The sequence below is a fragment of the Daldinia caldariorum genome (genome assembly GCF_022478825.1).
Source record: "Daldinia caldariorum strain CBS 122874 unplaced genomic scaffold F4812scaffold_5, whole genome shotgun sequence".
In the NCBI taxonomy this organism is placed as follows: domain Eukaryota; kingdom Fungi; phylum Ascomycota; class Sordariomycetes; order Xylariales; family Hypoxylaceae; genus Daldinia; species Daldinia caldariorum.
This window is the reverse complement of record NW_025953041.1, coordinates 452,528-469,329: the sequence shown is the minus strand read 5'-3', so window position 1 is coordinate 469,329 and position 16,802 is coordinate 452,528. Positions and strand designations below refer to the sequence as shown.

The following is a 16,802-nucleotide window of genomic DNA, read 5'->3' as shown; positions in this document are numbered from 1 at the left end:
ACCGGCTGCCCGCCACTTGACCGCATATAAATGTGGACTCTCCTGGACGCACCGTGGAGACAATGGAAATTTTGCGTGGTGGACTGGGGGTTAGCTGTTCTTTTTTTCGTGCGTAGTGCTAATCGCTCACAATGCTTTAAAATAGAGTCACCATCTAAGTGATGGGAACGGCTAGTTGGGCATGTAGTAGTACCTCGCAACCCCGATCCCGACGATTCATGCCGCTGGCATGTCTCCAGTATATTGCGGCGATACATCTCATATACGCCTAATGCTCATTCTACACGGCGGCGACAAGTGGCGCTTTCTCAGCATAGTCTCGATGACTTGTGTATTGGGTTTGGCTTGGTAAGGAGTCTGCTATGGGGCGAATTAGCCCAGAACGCCGCCGCGAGTAACAGCTCAGCTCAGTGCACGTAAGAAGTACGCGTAGTGTTACCTGACAGAAGCTGTAGTACAGACTTCAGGTGATTCTCCCCAAAAGTTTAGCTCCGGGGTTGGTTCGCACGAGAAACAGGGGACGACGATGGAAGAGATGGGGCTGTTATAGGGGTGAATCCACCTTGGCTCTTATGAAATATGAAATAGTTAGCCGGTATATACCTGCAGGAAAAGCAGCTTGGCATCGCGTCTGTACGTTTACCTCACAAATAGGTTTCACTGTCATGCCGCTTTTAGCCTGAGCCTGCTCTAAGCCTGCCCTCAAGCAAAGCCCGATTTTGCATAAGCTAGAATAATAAATAAATTTATATATAATCCCTACTATGTAAGTACGTAACATAACTGTAACAAAAGCAACCGTTTTTATATTTTGATAAAACGGATTTAAGTATTCCTCCTAGGTAGTGATCTTAAAGGTTATTGTGGACGACTTCCTAGCAAGTCGTTCTCTTGGCTGGGTGGCTAAATGGCTAAGACATTGATTCTTTAATCTACAAGTAGTCGGATTTAATGTCATAGAAGCAGATTTTGAAATTGTGCTCTTGGAGGAAACCGTTATAGATACATATGTCAATGTAGGCTCCCACTGGCTCACTCCAAAATAGGAGACTCTCAAAAGGAGACGGACCTGGTGGTCACGAAAAAAAAAACAGCATGATGTTTTGGCGGGGATCGGACTTGCGACAAAGTTGTGAACACCTTTAACTATATGGTAAGGATAGAATACCCAGTCGAAAGGTTAATAAGTCGTAAGTCGGGCGAGATATATACCCTATACTATACATGCTACGCAGCCTTAACTATCCTCCTAATCTCTGCTGTACTTTGAAACGACCCTGCTTGCGGCTACTACAACAAGTTCAGTCCTTGATTGCTATATAAAACAACTCTCAGCCTCTTCTGATGCCTGTGACAACCCGCAGCCAAACCAGGTCAAAGGCCTTGGCATGGACATCTTTCCCGGCAGAGATTCGCCTCATCATCTTGGCGACAATCGCAAATCAGAAACATCCCGGCTGGGCTTCTCCTGCGTCTGTATGCAGAGAATGGCAGCACGTTTTAGAGAAGGCCAATTTCCACAAGATAAAGCTGCGAGTGCCTTGTCTTGACGAGTTCGAACATATCGCTGCGCCGCAAAAGAGAGAGTTGATTCGCCACATCTGTCTCAATGTTGAATTACCGCGATACACGTCCACATGTTGCTCAAAACGACGTTCGCCATCAGCAAGGATCAGCTCTATCGTCAGTGATGGGATATGGAAACTTTTTTCTATTCTCAGTACTTGGGGACCAGCGAATAACTTAGCATTGGAGATTAATGTATACTCTCCTAGCGACTGCGAACATTGGTTTAAGAACATATACTTGTCCTCCGATGATGTCGAGCACCATGAGGACGCAATGCCGAATGCGTGGAGAACTGGAAGTCAGTATCATGACCCGCAGCATGGCTGGATGCACGGTCAGCAAATTAAAGGTCCTCCAAGAACAGCTTTGCTACAACTCTTCCGACCTATCCGTCGACAACTTCGGCGTTGTATTTCTCCATTGGAATTGGGCCTGTTGCTCAGCAGCTTTGATCGTCTAAAGCATATATCCTACGAGCCATGGGCGCCGTATGAAGTTGCGAACAAAGAATTTCATCTTGTTATGTACCATGTTAAATATATCCCGATGATCCATGGCTAATGTTTAGAGATAGGTCTTTATTTTGCAATGCGAAATAATCTTCCGGATACTCTCGACAAATTAATAGTATTTGAGGATTCGTATAAATTCTATGATTCATTTCCAAAGCGACTGGCCCATATACACTGGTTCAATTTGCTTGATTCTAGCCAAGGTCTTGGTGCGGTTTTCGCATCTAAAAGCCTTATATTACAACACCTTTCTATCTCCTTCATGATCAATGCCGAAGAACTTTTTCGTCATTGTCAGTCGACGTGGAGCTGGTTACATCTGCAATCTCTGGCGCTTACATCGCAGCTCCTGCAGGACGATTGGGAAAAGCGCAAGCAGATTGAAGCTTTGCTATGCCGAGCCAGGGTCATTGTACAGAACATGCCCAAGCTACATACATTTGTGCTTTGGAATGGTGGAAAGGCACATGCCTGTGCGTTCATATATCGTACAGACAGAGACAGTGCTTCGATTACCTGGCGCGGAACGTGGCATCTAGTGTTGAGTCCTCGTGTCGTCAAGTTATGGCAACTCGCTGCCCTGAAGCTGCCTCGTTCCGAATTTTCCGAGCTTCAAGTAAAGCACGAGTATATTCAAGCGGATATAAAATCCCACGGAGATGCAATCTATCATCTAGAACTGCCCTGTCAAGTCATTGATCCTGCGTCACTTTGGCAAATCCGGAGGGAAGGATACAGTTTAGCGCAGTGATGCAAAGGCAAAAAGGCAAAAGGGGGGACCAGTAAATTACCTACCTACCTACCTAGAGAGTTATACTAGCTGAAGGAAAGATACGTTTGGGTTAGATACAGCAATTTTACAGACCTAGTACAACCGTTTTTTATTTATTTTTTAAACCTTCCATTGCATAAGTTGTCCGTAACGGATTATTTATGCAGAAGTCTGTCATTTAACTGAGATATATAAGTAAAGCCTGAGCTACGCCTAAGTTGAAGCTGAGCAAAAGCGGCGAGTGCGCTAAGCCTAATTTATTAGGTACCTCCTACCTACCTCCCAGCATTTGGATTTCGCAAGTAAAACCCTCGGGCACCACTACGTATCTCCCTACAACCTCTCTAACACTAGGTAAACTCAACGGCCTTTCAACAGGTTAGAAATTTGGAAACTTCCTAAACGGGCATGCTGTGTGAGTTATCCTATTATATCCCAGCCCCCCGTATAAGCAATGGGAATAGCAGTAAACATCTTGTACGGATAAGCTGCTGCATTGAAATAAGCCAGCTTCCTTCCTTGTAAACAAGAGCCGGGGAATTATCGAACAGCAGTGAGTTCCACATACTATGTAAGGTAGGAGAGAATACTATGTAATCCGTAGATGCTATACAAGTTATACCTTAGCTAATCTTCTACCTACCTAGTTAATCTTTTTCTTGCTAGACGAATAGGCCAGGTCGTGTATACTAGGTATGTAATGCCCGGGTATTCACAAGCTTTGTTACGCTGTGCTGTGCCAATAGACCTTTGACGGGAATTACAGGGGTATCAATTTAATATCGCCATTATCCTTGTTATCCTTGTTGCTCTTATGATCAAATGGTCACGCCGATATTCCCTATTCCATCTATTAGTCCTTAGTCCTTAGTCCTACCTATACCAATATGCGACCCCGTTTCGATCGCGTGTTATAGCTCACCGTGGTAGGAGGTATCGAGAGTTGCCAAGTAAAAGAGCCAAGAAACTAAGTCTGTGACAGGACTAAAATATTATTTCGTGGCGTTGAAACATACATGTTAATGCTTTATACGTAGAGCCTCAATACCACCTACATGTTCTACCAGGTTCATATGGCCAGCTGTCTACATGCCATACCTAAGGTAGTATATATATAGGTAGTAGTAGGGGAAAAGATAACGATGACGATTAGGCTGATAGGCTCGCTTTGTCGATCTGTTGACAGCTCAGAAACAGATCAGATTACAAGTGCTGACTCGGAGAAATCTACTGAGGGGTTGAGTTGGCTCGGGGATTCATCGTTAAAGCTGCACTCGCTTTGAGTAGAAATAGTTAAAGAAAATGCAGCCACGGAAACTCGAGCTTATCGGATCTCGATATTGAATGCAGACGTAGCCGCGGAGTATAATCCGTTTACAGCCATTGCCTGTCAGATTAAATTGCCAAGTATGTTTGACAAATCATGCTTAAGCGGTATTGCTTCGGAGCAGAAAAGCAACATCAGCATCATCAACACCCGGTGCCGGTCGGTAGGTAATGACAATTGATTAAAGGCGGTCAAGCATGGCGAGTCGGTCAGAACGATATACCTATAGCATCTTTTTGTCTTAGGGCAGGAGACATATTTGCGATGGCGGGATTCGCCAATCTCTTGGTTCCGTTTGTCGGTAAATTGCGACTAGAGATATTTAATTCGGTTATCGCATCGTGGGGAGGTGTGCGGTGAGAGCCTGTTAGTTGGAAATCTAGGGAAATGCCGGGTTCGACGTGAGCAAATAGCCAGGCGAAGCTATAGCCCGTGTGCTATGTAGGAGCTGGGAGCTCATGCTGTAGTGAATCTGTGATGTATTCAACGAGGCTGCAGGAAGCCAAGATTTCTTGCATCTCACTGTGGCTGATACAGCATGAAAGACGTGCATCTCTTTTGAGTCTTATCGAATCCCAAGGTCAGGATGGGGATTTCATCATCTCACCTCGTGCTGTTTTAAACCGTAGGTCTCTCCGTTTCGTAGAATCCCTGACATGTGAGAACACCAAAAAAGTACGAATAGGTGTCTTATTCCCCCACACCTTTCGACTTCCTATGCAACGAAAGAAGGATCTGATGATGAAGGAGGCTTCCACTCCCCTCTCCGACGGGTAGCAGTGCCGATGCGACTAGATCTCTGCCCTATCCGACAGAAGCAAACCGGGGAAATGTAGCCTAAGTAGGGAACTCCATCTAGCAGTGTTCGATCGTGAGGGATGGTTGGTGTGAAACGGCTCGACCCGGTGGCTCCTCATCTCATCCGCTACCTTGGGGCCCGCGTCTAGTAGCGTCAGACGTAATGCCAGGTACAATACTGCTACGTTGTGGTGGTTGTGGTGGAGATTGGAGGCGGAGATGCGCATGATTCTATCCGTAATTCATACGAGTGGAGCGTCTTCCTAATGAATTTTTTTTTCCTCCTCTTCCTTTTAGACACATTGAAAAATACGGAGATATGTCGTGTGGCCCTCCCAGCTACCTAGAACGACTGTCGTGCTACGTGCCTAGACTTCCTTGTTATCTCTCCCGCAGGAGTTGCACATATATGTCATCAGGCAGTTCACGGTAGAAATTGTTGGAAAGGAAAGCCATCCTTGCCCATCAACGTCTTGGCTACGCGAGCTATGCGCCAAGTTCGCCAAGAGCACGAGATTGTACTACCTACTCCCGTATGGTCGTATGTATTCTTGTGTAGGGTACCTAAGTATCTACCATAGTACCGCATATGTGTATGTTTCTCGGTTAGAACGAAGACATTGCGGATCCTGATCATCATCATCATCATCATACATAGAATACCTATTCAAGCAGGCAGGTAAGGAAAAAGCGGAGGCATGGCCGCGCGCGAGGATAGCCCGTGTGTAAGCCACATCGGTAGTTAATGTTGCCGTGACGCCTGGTTTCTGGAATTGCGTGTCTGATAGGAAGAAATTTACAACCGGGACATACATGGAAGGCTGGTCCTTGGAACTACCTTCTGGATACGTCCAGAATTCAAAGAGATGGAAGGGTTGGAGACGACAAGGCGAAGAGGGGGGAATGTCCCTTCTTGGCCCTAACCCGCCGGTCTGGGAGTGCGGTTGGCTTCTAGCCGCAGATGTTATAGACGAAGGCTTGGTATTATAAATTTAGATGGATAGTTACATGGTGATACAATACTTTCGACGACTGTCATTGTGATTATTTGCCAACGTCGTCGATATTTCGTTGTCCATCGCAGATACCGACAGCACGAGGGAAGCATGATGACGAGTACAGCAAGAGTAATGATACCCAGGCACTTAAGGCAGTTGGCAGTTGTCGTATGCCGCTGCAAGAAGTTAACGGGAGTTTAGACGAGTAGATTTCAGATACCTATTTAGGATATAGGATACGGGATATCGGCTTCGAACAACAGCTTTTGCTGGCTGATCTGACGATTACGCTGGCCTGACGTCGCATCGAAGTGTCTGCCGCGAGATGTTGCGATTGGACCAAGAAATAATAGGGGAAAAAAAGAGAGAGCGAAAGGGTAAGACGAAAAACGAGGTCGAATCGTGAGAGGAAGATCTATTGATGTTTTTCCTTAGAATTTAGATTGGGCGGAGGCGAGATGACTTACATGCATGCAGCCATATAATGTATATACATAGTAGGTAGTGTACATGCTTTCAGCATACCTAATGCATGCCTAACGAGGTGCTAACGTACCCTACGAGCTTAGCTTAGGTACCTTAGCCCAGTACGAGGAATTACAAGAATTACCCATGCAGTATCTCGGTACCTAAGGTAAAGCGTTAAGATGGGCTGTGGTAAAAAGTACCTGCTAGTTTCCTGCGGTAGCGTGTAAAAATAGGAAAATCTGGAAACGCGCCGTCATCTGCCGCAAGGTTTAAAGTTCTTGGCTCCAGCTTCTTCATTTTCCCATTTTTGTGCGTACCAAGGTTGGGAAAAGAGCATCATCCGGAACCCAGCTAGGTGCCCAGCTGCCTAGCTACAGGCCAGGCGTCAGGCCCTACGGCAGCCCTGCTAGGGTGCCTACCTAGGTAGGTTAGGTACTTCTTTACTCGTCCTAGGTACCTTCTTCTGTACTTTTATGTACAATACAATAATCCATCTAGCCCGCACCTCCCATGGGTCATGGCCGCCTTATCCAGACTGAGGTCCTTCACTTCTTTTAAAAAGAAGCCTGACGCTACTTCTACCATTTTGGCCAGCAATTCATCACGGTTGTTTCACCTAGCAATTTAGCTATGACTTACCGATAACTCCCTTACTTAACCCCTATAGGAGGTACCTAAGTTAATACCTACTCTCCCGTTTAGACATTAATCTTGGAAGTTCCTTTGTCCCCACTTCCCTTTTTTTTTTTTTTTTCTCGAAAGATTACTACTACCTATTATGTACATTTGAAAAACAGCTGGAGCCCTTCTTCTTCCCACGCGCCAATCCGCCCGCCGAAACTTAACACGGCCAAGCTTTCTTTCCTCAATCAAGCTTTTTCTTTCTCGAGACAAAAGACAAAAGGCGGCTTGAAGAACTCGAAAACTCCCACGATTGTAACGAGAGCCAAGTACGGAATACTTTTAGCCAAAACGTACGATAACCCATATACGTACCCTCACTTAAACTACTTTCACTTTGGCACCTTAGACCCTTAACACCTTAGCCATCTCAACCCGAAGCGTTTGGTTTTTCAATACGTTCGTCCTCCTTGGTAGTTATATCCGACAGACACCAATACCATCACTCTTTACGCCCTCCCCCAAGCTAATTCAGCTTCTTGCGACCCCATATACAGTTCATACACAGGTGCGGCAAGGCCTATATTGTTGTCACATAACTAAACATACCACCGGCCAATCATCCGTCTCGTGTTCCACTGACAATATCTCCCGGTGTCTGTCATCCTTGTTCTCCCACGTGGCTTGTCGATTCGATCTTTCGAGACTCGGTTATCAGACCATCTCGAAGACGGATAGCCCCGAGGCTATCCCTTTTGAGTTTCACTTTGGTCCATCTGCGCTCAATGCCGTCGGTACGAAACTGCCTCCTCCGCCCTCTTACTGAGGAAACGTGAGTAAGGTATAGACAGTATCTGTAAAGGCGCTATCTTAATTACTTCGGTTCACGAGAAAAAGGAAAAAAAAAGGAAAAAAAAGGGGGGAGAGAAAATATGTCTGGGGGTCTACCTACCCCGGTTAGAAGCCCTGGGAGCGACGGCTCTCCCAAATCGCAACCAACAAGCACCAAGAAGACGGATTACTTCTCCCTCGATAGAAGAACGAGTCCCCTCTCCCGATCTGCTTCAGCGCAAAATAGTGCAAAGAGCACTCCTCACGCAGGGTTGGTACAACGGGCCGTTGCCGAACCCAAGGGCAAGGGGAAGGAGACTGCCGAAAGCACGGGAGATGCTAGCGCAACAACTCCAGGCGAGACAGCTTCTAGTGCAGGGAGTAGTGGTCCTCCATCTAGAAAAGCATCTATATCGTCTATATCATTTGCACCTCCTCGACACCCATCGCTTCCCCAAGGCATTAAGAAACCACACGCTGGAAGTCGAATCCGCGCAGCGTCTCCACCACATCGTAGGTAAGCCAAGATATTTTTTTTAACTGTTTTGTTGTATTTCCGTTTTACACGCACGCAAATCCACATCACGTTCCATTTGCGTCGAGACTTGTTCGAATGCAAAGGGTTGCCGAGAAAGCTACTGCGCCATAGCTCCCAAGGCTATTCGAGCGAGAGTGAGAGCGAGAGAACCGGCGCGACCGCACTTCTTGGCGGAAACTCTTTTGCGACCGAAGAGCAAATTTCGTCTGCTATTACATCATAGGCCCGCTTGGGAGCTCCGAAGCCGCAAAGGATCTAAATCCTTCAAGGACCAATGGCTTCGTTTAAGAAAGTGGAAGAGATGTAACACATTCCGGGTGCTTTTCTGTCCTTCGTATGGGCTCCTGAACATGATGGTGTCTATAAGCCTACGTCGTTGCTCAGAGATGATAAGGGGGATAAGGGGTTGTGGTCTTCCAATGTTGGTCGAATGTCGTTCCAGTGAGGATCGTCAAGCTAGTCCGGTTTCTGACTCGCGTGGTTTACTCTAACGCTGGCCCTATTCGTCAACTTGTCCGATCCTACCCCGCTCACTATACATAGTGGTCCCCCACATGTCAATGACTTCCCAAGGCCAAACCCCGTACTTTAGCACGTATCTTGATTCTTTAGACGACAAAGGCGCAGAAGCAGCAAGCTTTGCCTTTTAGTGGCCATTGGATTGGAAACCACCAAGCCTTCCTTCCCCCTTTCAGCTGCTGGCCGAATATTTCGCGCAAAAGGAACCCCGTTTTGCTGTATCACCATCAACCTTTCTCTCCTGTTTCCTACTTATTACTCTCCGTTCCTTTCTTTTCCTTTCCTATCATTCTTCTAGCTGATGGCAACCGAGACGCTAACCGAATCTCCTCGTTCGCAAAGATTCGAGTCCCATGTAGCCTTCGATAACATCCCCCTCGGTGAATCAACCGAGTATAATCCCATATCTTTCACCCTTAATTATCGTCATGCGGGCTTTCAATTCCGACGCCGGCATCGCACCTTTATGGTTGGTGTGGACGACAACTCGTATTCCGATCATGCTTTACAATGGCTACTAGATGAGCTCGTAGATGATGGGGACGAGATTGTGTGTGTCCGCGTTATCGAGACTCAGGTCCGCCTTACGGACAAGGCTTACCAGGAAGATGCCAAAGCTCTGATGGAATCAATCCAGGCGAAGAACACCCAAAACAAGGCGATTGGCCTGATTCTAGAATACGCTGTTGGAAAGCTACATAACACGTTCCAGCATCTTGTTAGTATCCCCCATTGCTTGATGCGCACGCATCCCCGCGCATTCTGCCGTTCGGTTAGCCGAATTGAAATGACAGTGCTGACCAAATTTTTATTAGATTAAGATGTACCAGCCGTCCATGTTAATCGTTGGCACGAAGGGTAGGAGTCTTGATGGAGTTCAGGGGTTCCTCGTAAATCGTAGTTCATTTTCGAAGTACTGCTTGCAATACTCGCCAGTGCCTGTCGTTGTGGTACGTCCGAATGAGAAGCGCGTGAAGAAAAAGGCGAAGCGAGCGCATGACCCATCCAGGCAAAGCTACGCACAGATGCTGCTAGGGCAACCCCACGAAGCAGACAGTGAGAATAGCAGCGTATACGAGTTAGAGCCCAACCTCACGGCGGACGAAGAAGCGCATCATGTAGCAGTAGCTGTTGGGCTACCAGCAGCATATGATCCGACTATCAAGCCCATCGATCCCACTAGCTTGCTAAAGAATTTTGGTCGCCGACCTGCACCGGAGGTATCGAAGGAAGCCCTTGCAATAGTCAACAAGGGTGGCCTACCTGCTGAGAAGAAGTCGCCTGACCAAGAAGAGTCCGAGTTGGATTCTGAAGGAGAGTTCGAGGTCACGCCGGGCGAGGAGTTCCTCAGAGAGAAACTTCACAAAATGGAGCTAAATGAGGGAGCCGCGCTCAGAGCTGAAGCTAGAAAGCTGAGTTCCGGTTCTGCGGATAGCGACGAAGATCCGCCGGGTGGAGGGGGTGCCAAGACGTGACGCGACCGTCGCACATGAGGAACCAATATGAGGGACTTGCATACGGACTTTCTGGCCTTTTCTTTATTGGAACAAGGCAAGGAAATCCATTGATTATTAAAAGCGCGGGGACGGTTGGACAGGTGGTATATCGAATTTTTGTCACATCATCGTCATGATTATTATTATACTGGGCGAGGCACTTGCACAAGAACCAACGAACACGGCGTTAAGTCATAGTCGTAATATTTTGAGGAATACCCAGGCTGAAGTTTTGAGAGCATTCGAGATAGGTTATAGCGCGAGCTTGTATTACGGGCGATTCGAGCGATTATCATGAATAAAACACGACTCTTTCCAATTTATGATGGGGTCGAAGTATGAGTTGCATCCATGCCTGTCACAGGGGTTTTAGTTGGTTATCCTAATAGAAAATACCTTATGATGTGTACGGTAGACGACAGAATAGGGAGAGCCGGAGACCGCGAAGCCATAGGTACCTCAGAGCACATATCCCACGGAATTGGGGGGAGTTCAACGGAAAAGGTCAGTTGGGCCAAACTGTCGGGTAAGATACATGTGATCAAACACGACCTCGTTCCAATTAGTTCGAGAGGCGTCGGCTTTTCTCTCGGCTGGCAACCACCTAATCAACGTAGGATGCCACAGATTCCTGTCTGACATAGTCCACAAGAGCGGGATAGGTAGTAATACAAGGACCATAAGAGTTGGTTTCCACTCAGTCTATTCGACATATATACGGAAAATAGGCCCTTAAAGCGAGAAGGGTATACGATGCAATACAGTACCTGTGATGTGTGTAACTTCCGTACGTACCAGGTAGGTAGGTAGGTATACAGATGGGATAGAGAAAAAGGGGGTTAATGGGAAGTATGGGTGTGTCTAAGGTACCTATCTATTATGATAAGCTTCAATATTGGTATACATTCATTTTGCTTTAGTTGCAAGCTTTAACCACAAGATTAATTCTAATCGACTCTTTTATACGTAGCAGGATAGTAGTCTTGGCTTGAATCGAGTATTAACATCGTGTAATGATGTATAACAGGTACCTAACATACTGTTACCCCTTTATCCCATCTAGCTATTACACCCAAGTCTACGTGTGTATGTGTGTATGTACCAATCCACTGCTCCTCCTCTCCCTTTTACCATTTTCTTCTCTCCACGGTATAGCCCAATACGCTTTGCTCTTAATCTCATTCTTGAAGACACGTGAGGTACGATGTATCGAGACGCACATTGGCTTCTTCCATGTTGTCTTTCACCTACCTGGTAGCTATCATATCCCGTTGAAAGCCGGAACGAAGTAAACTGCACGGCAAGGCTAATGGAAGACTATTACTGCTAGGATATAAATGTTGCGAACTGGTATTATCCTAGGTGGAATTTTCCATATCTGCCTAAGTCGAAACTGTCTCCCAAAAGCTCGAGCCGCTCTTGTCCTTGGTGTCTGTCTGTTGTTACAGGCGAGAGTGACCGACATTACCAAAATCCATAGACGGTCTTGGACAATCGCTTAACGGGCTTAGTCGTTTTCTCGAGACGGGACTGGTTTACAACAGATCGATATTGGGACTTGTAATAGATTCCAGTGAGCATGCATGTCGGTAATTTAGACTTTGGACGTGTATATAGAGGCAGAGAGGTCATTGTTGCATTTGCGTGTTCATGGAAACAAGCGGACTGTAAAAAATCGGGGGGAAGGCCCCGAGGTCAGTATGGAAGAAAGGGGCAACGACAGCTTGGGAATATCCGTGCTTGTGTAGATGAGCCTCGGGTGCTTTTGTTAAACTCCGCAGTATTTAGTCGTAGATATGTGGATGTCATCTCTTTGCAGATGCATTATCGCTCCAGGCTATCCGTTTTACTGCCTCTTGAATGGCGGGATTTTAACCAGCTTCCCGGGACGAAAAACACTTGTAGATAAAGACACGATATCTTGCACGGCAGATACCTTATTTATGTATAGCAAGTCTTATGGTAGACGAGACAACCCACCCGTATACCAGATAGCATCGTCAGCCATGCTACTCGTAGGTATGAAGCAGTGTCCAAAGCACGTATATCCAGAAAAGGCACACATACGTACATGCAAGTATGTCGATCTACAGAGTAAACATTGGTAGGTACCTGGTATCTAATACATCTGGTAGGCTATTGCTACAGATCCGCACTGACAATAACATAAGTAAGGTCTCAGATTACTCCAAAGCCTCATGCACATGATCTTTGCCTAGGCAGGTAGGTATGTATGTATGTATGAGGTATCTCTAGCCAAACGGGTGGGATACAGAGAAAAGAAACTTCCGTCAGTCGGCGCGTCTATCTTCTCCCATGACCTTAACCTCCAAAGCCCTCCCCCCAAAATAAGAACATAGGTAAAAACAACCAAGAAGAAAAAAAGGAATGTCGGCAGCGTCTATCTAACAGCGAACCCAGTTATTTTCTTGCAGGTACTGCTAGCGAAAAAAGGCTGCCCTAAAAAATTTCGTTCTCGGCACGCGTAAATGATCAGGACGTCTTGGGAGTATATTCTTCTTGAGAGAGAAAGTCTTGATGATAAGGATTGGTGCCTTGGTATTGGAAAAGGGAAAAAGAAGAAAGAAGGTCGAGGGCATGTCCCAAAGTGAAAATATATGATGGAAAAAAAAAAAGAGTTAAGTGGGTCGGAAGGCTGGTGCGGGCTAAGTAAGTGTGGCTTGTGTGCGTATTACATGATGTACCTATGTATGTAAAGTCTGTAATGTAGGTACATACGTACCTGGATTAGGTACTCACATCCATATGAGCTTCGGCGCGTATTAATAGTAATATGCACCTCATTGAACCGAGACCCCGAGACTTATGAAACAAGCACAAGGCGGCCAGTCTCACTTCGCCATGTGTTTTCAAACAGGTACTCGGATATTCGCTTGCATTAAATAACTCGATGAATCACTAGCAATATTTTGTTTTAAGAAAAGGATACGGCGTATATGTTGTGCATGAATTCCTATTCTTTTTATCACTATAATCTAATGCCATAGCTATACACGTCCCAAAAATCCAAAAAAAAAACCCTCCTATTGCTATGAAATAGCAGTAGAAGCACATCCCCCCCAAAAAGGCCCCTCATCCCAGATTAAAAGATGAGAAAATGCTCAAACCTTACAGATAATGCATGCTCTTATCCGCCCGTATATCCTCCGAGGCTTGCTGATCCGATGCCAAACGCCGCTGCGTATGCAAGAAAAAAGGAGGCGCATCCGAGGGCCAACCCCCTCAGGAGCTAAAGCAGAGTACTCCGCGCAAGGGTATCTTGATAACATCAATGGCTCTATAGGTCGCCCCAAACTTCCAATGATGCCCAGTAAGCCGTAAAAAAACGCCACGCAAAAATGCCCAGTGTCCGTGTCCATTTGTTCTTGTTCTTCGTCGTGACAAAATCGCTATTAAACCCTATCACGCCTTGAGGTCCGCGATTGCTCTTGCTACCTCCTTGGTTGCAATTTTCTCGAACCGCTGTCGAGCGTCCTCGTCGAGGGATTCATCCGAAACCTCCTTATACAACTTGTGGCTCAGGTCGCGATTAATAGAAGCATACTGATCCGCCGTAATATGTCCAGATTTCCAGTGAGGTTTAAGGGCGTCTTTAACGATTCCACTTATGCTCTCCTTCATCTGGAACGGCAATCCTGCACGTGTGGGGCTCGTATCTTGTGACCGTGATAGATACCCATTAGAAGGTGTTAATTGTTGTCGTTGAGGCCGGGGCTGCCTAATTTCCGGGCAGCTACCGCTCGCTTTATTGACCGGCTGTTGGTGTGTTCTCCGGCGGGATCCCGAATCCGAATCACTATGCTCCCCATTACCTCGGTTCGCCAAGAAATTCATAGGTGGGTAGATCGGCTCGATATGTGAACTGAGAGGGACAGGCGAGCCAGGGCGATCATTAATCGCACGTGGCGGTGGCGTAGTTGATAAGGCCCGAGGACTGCTGAAGGCCGACGGAGACGGGGACGAAGCCGGCGATGACGGGTCCGGTATTGGTTTGGAGAATGTGAAGAGCGGACGAATATTCTCGTCGTCTGAAGGTGTACTCATCTCAACTTCCTTTAATAGTGAGGAAAGGAAAGAGGGAGGCTCGTCATTATCCAATAAGGCAGATGCGGGATTTGAGCCTGAGCCCTCTGCTCCAAGTTGATTGGTTTGTACAGAGGGGCGACTAGATGTTGAAGCTTCCCCTGTCGTGGGAGCTCTACGTGTCCGAGGTCGCTTTAGCTTCCGCTCGGGTTGCTGAGGTGGTTCAACGGGAGATGCGGTTATGGAACGAGACTTTCGTTTTCGGTGACTCGAAGTCGGACGATTCGAACTAGGGGGATTGGTGGCCTCCATGGCTTTTTCTAGCGCACCCCAGGCCTGTTTCTCCTCCACCGTCTCCTGTGGAGGAGCTGGTGGTGGCGGTGTGGGTCGTTGCACAGGTACCACATTCGAAATATTATTGACGAACACATCGCGAGCTCCAACGTGGCTAGCTATACGGAGACGCTGCTGCCATTCCTGATAGTCACGTTGCTCTCTTGCAAGACGCTGTTGAGATCGCCGGAAAGTACTCAGAGCTTCATCGTCATCATGGTTATCCAGATCAAGGTCTAGCACATCCCAAACCCGGCCTGCGATTTGACCCCATGCTCCCTGCCATTCGTTCGAACGGACTTGTTGCCTAGTCCGTCGCATGCTAGCCTGAGTCCGTGGCAAATAGCTGGAATTACCGGCAGGAAAGCTGGCTCCTGCGAGATCCGCATCCTGTAGCTCAGTGGCCGCGACGTGTGCGCCGGTATCTGCGCATTCCAAACAGAACCAATGCCCCCGAGGCACATCGTCGAGACCTACGCAATATGTATGATAGGGCGCATCGCAGCCGTCACAAAGTAGAAGGACATTTTCATGGTCGGCTCGGTCGCAGATGGGACATGGTCTCGCTTCCTCTATCTCGGGATTGTCGTCCAACCACGCTTGGGGATCGAACTCGACGACTTGTTTCTTATCTTCTACCTTATACGAGGATAGTTGGTTGCCTAGTAAATTTTGGTTAGCTGCTTGCGCCGAGAGGGTATAGCTAGAATCGCAAGGCATTTCAACTTACCTCCGACTTTATCGTAAACATGCACCAAGTGGAAGGCTTGGCGGCAAATGGGACAGCTGTTTGCCTTTCCAGTCCATTCTCGTAAACAAGCATCATGCAAAGTATGGCCGCAAACGTGAATGACAGCAATCCTATGCCCTTCGTCATTGTGGTGGGCGGTACTAGAGGAGGTGCTGCCAAGTGGGGACTTTGATGATAATCGTGCCAGCGCACTTGTAACTTTAGACGTTGTTATGGGGGAGGAGTTACTCGACACCCCGTCGGCGTCTAAAGGTATCGGCAATTGCGACAGTGGTGGCGACGATTGAACGTCTAGATTTTCTAGACAAACAATACATTGATCAGCCATCAGGGCAGATTTTCATGGACTGTTGATGTTGAGAATACAACATATAAGTGACTTGAAGTAAGTCTGAATTTAAATCTTTGCCGGAGCGTAGGCTGAGCAATAAATGACTCCGAAACGGGTGATCGTTAATTCGTTATTGAAAGTAGGATATGCAGGATGTAAGCAGAGAGTTGGGTGGGTGGATTCGATGTTTGAAGCGGACTGTGTGGATTCGTAGATTGATAAGGTGAAGGTGGGAGTAGGAATGGGGAGTGGGAGGTTGTCTGTCGATGATACAATAATATGATAATATTCGAGGGGGGTGTTAGGTTAAGCAAAAGCAATATGCCCACTGTAAGAGTACAATGCAATGCAGTGTAGTGCAGTGCAGTGCAGTACGTAAATAAGTACCTAGATTGTAGGTAAGTGTGAGATAGGTAAAGTGTAAGGTAAGTGAAAGGTAGTAAATAGTAAGAGAAATAGTAGATGGGGTCCGGAAGATAAATGGCTGTGTCAATTGTGAATGACGGTGATTGCAGGTGCGTGCCCTCCTGTACTATGTCTAGTACTATATCCAGTACATATATGTTATGTTGCCGTAAGGTGCGTAAGGTGCGTAAAGTGCTTTTGCCTTATTTTATTGGAGGATACTAGGAAGTGCTTTCAAAATCACCCCTTCTCTTTTCAGACGTTGCGGTTTGGAATAATGACCTCGGGAATCGCCTCCGAAGAAGTTCCAACGCTGCTCATAAACGAGATGTATATGAAAGCTTGGAAGAAACAAACTATATTCTTGGGTTAACCAGTGAAGTCGATCTTTGTCCCAAACTTGATGTGGCGGAAAGTTTGAATGAGTTAGTACTGTATTGTACTGTGCTGTGTTGTGCTGGAGTTTTGGAGCTTATACAACTCTAATGT

General features: G+C 46.8%; 4 protein-coding genes across 4 annotated transcripts; 3 read left to right on the top strand and 1 right to left on the bottom strand.

The window, feature by feature from the left end:
- Positions 1 to 1,344: 1,344 nt before the first annotated feature.
- Positions 1,345 to 2,982, top strand: F4812DRAFT_470273 (uncharacterized protein; the record flags this gene model as incomplete). The annotated part of the gene is made up of 2 exons (XM_047938961.1): positions 1,345 to 2,088; positions 2,140 to 2,982. The coding sequence occupies 2 exons, from the start codon at positions 1,345 to 1,347 to the stop codon at positions 2,830 to 2,832; spliced, it is 1,437 nt and encodes a 478-aa protein (XP_047791526.1). The 3' UTR covers positions 2,833 to 2,982.
- Positions 2,983 to 7,997: 5,015 nt separating this feature from the next.
- F4812DRAFT_457751 (uncharacterized protein) lies at positions 7,998 to 8,657 on the top strand (the record flags this gene model as incomplete). The annotated part of the gene is made up of 2 exons (XM_047937227.1): positions 7,998 to 8,413; positions 8,546 to 8,657. 2 exons carry the CDS (start codon positions 7,998 to 8,000, stop codon positions 8,655 to 8,657), a joined length of 528 nt encoding a protein of 175 aa, XP_047791525.1.
- Positions 8,658 to 8,836: 179 nt separating this feature from the next.
- F4812DRAFT_322187 (universal stress protein family) lies at positions 8,837 to 10,614 on the top strand. The gene is made up of 2 exons (XM_047931463.1): positions 8,837 to 9,671; positions 9,769 to 10,614. Exons 1-2 carry the CDS (start codon positions 9,255 to 9,257, stop codon positions 10,426 to 10,428), a joined length of 1,077 nt encoding a protein of 358 aa, XP_047791524.1. The 5' UTR covers positions 8,837 to 9,254; the 3' UTR covers positions 10,429 to 10,614.
- A 3,217-nt stretch (positions 10,615 to 13,831) lies between these two features.
- Positions 13,832 to 16,481, bottom strand: F4812DRAFT_322173 (uncharacterized protein). Its single transcript, XM_047931462.1, has 2 exons — positions 15,557 to 16,481; positions 13,832 to 15,488 (listed from the first exon to the last, which is right to left on the bottom strand). The coding sequence occupies exons 1-2, from the start codon at positions 15,903 to 15,905 to the stop codon at positions 13,873 to 13,875; spliced, it is 1,965 nt and encodes a 654-aa protein (XP_047791523.1). The 5' UTR covers positions 15,906 to 16,481; the 3' UTR covers positions 13,832 to 13,872.
- Between the last annotated feature and the right edge of the window lie 321 nt (positions 16,482 to 16,802).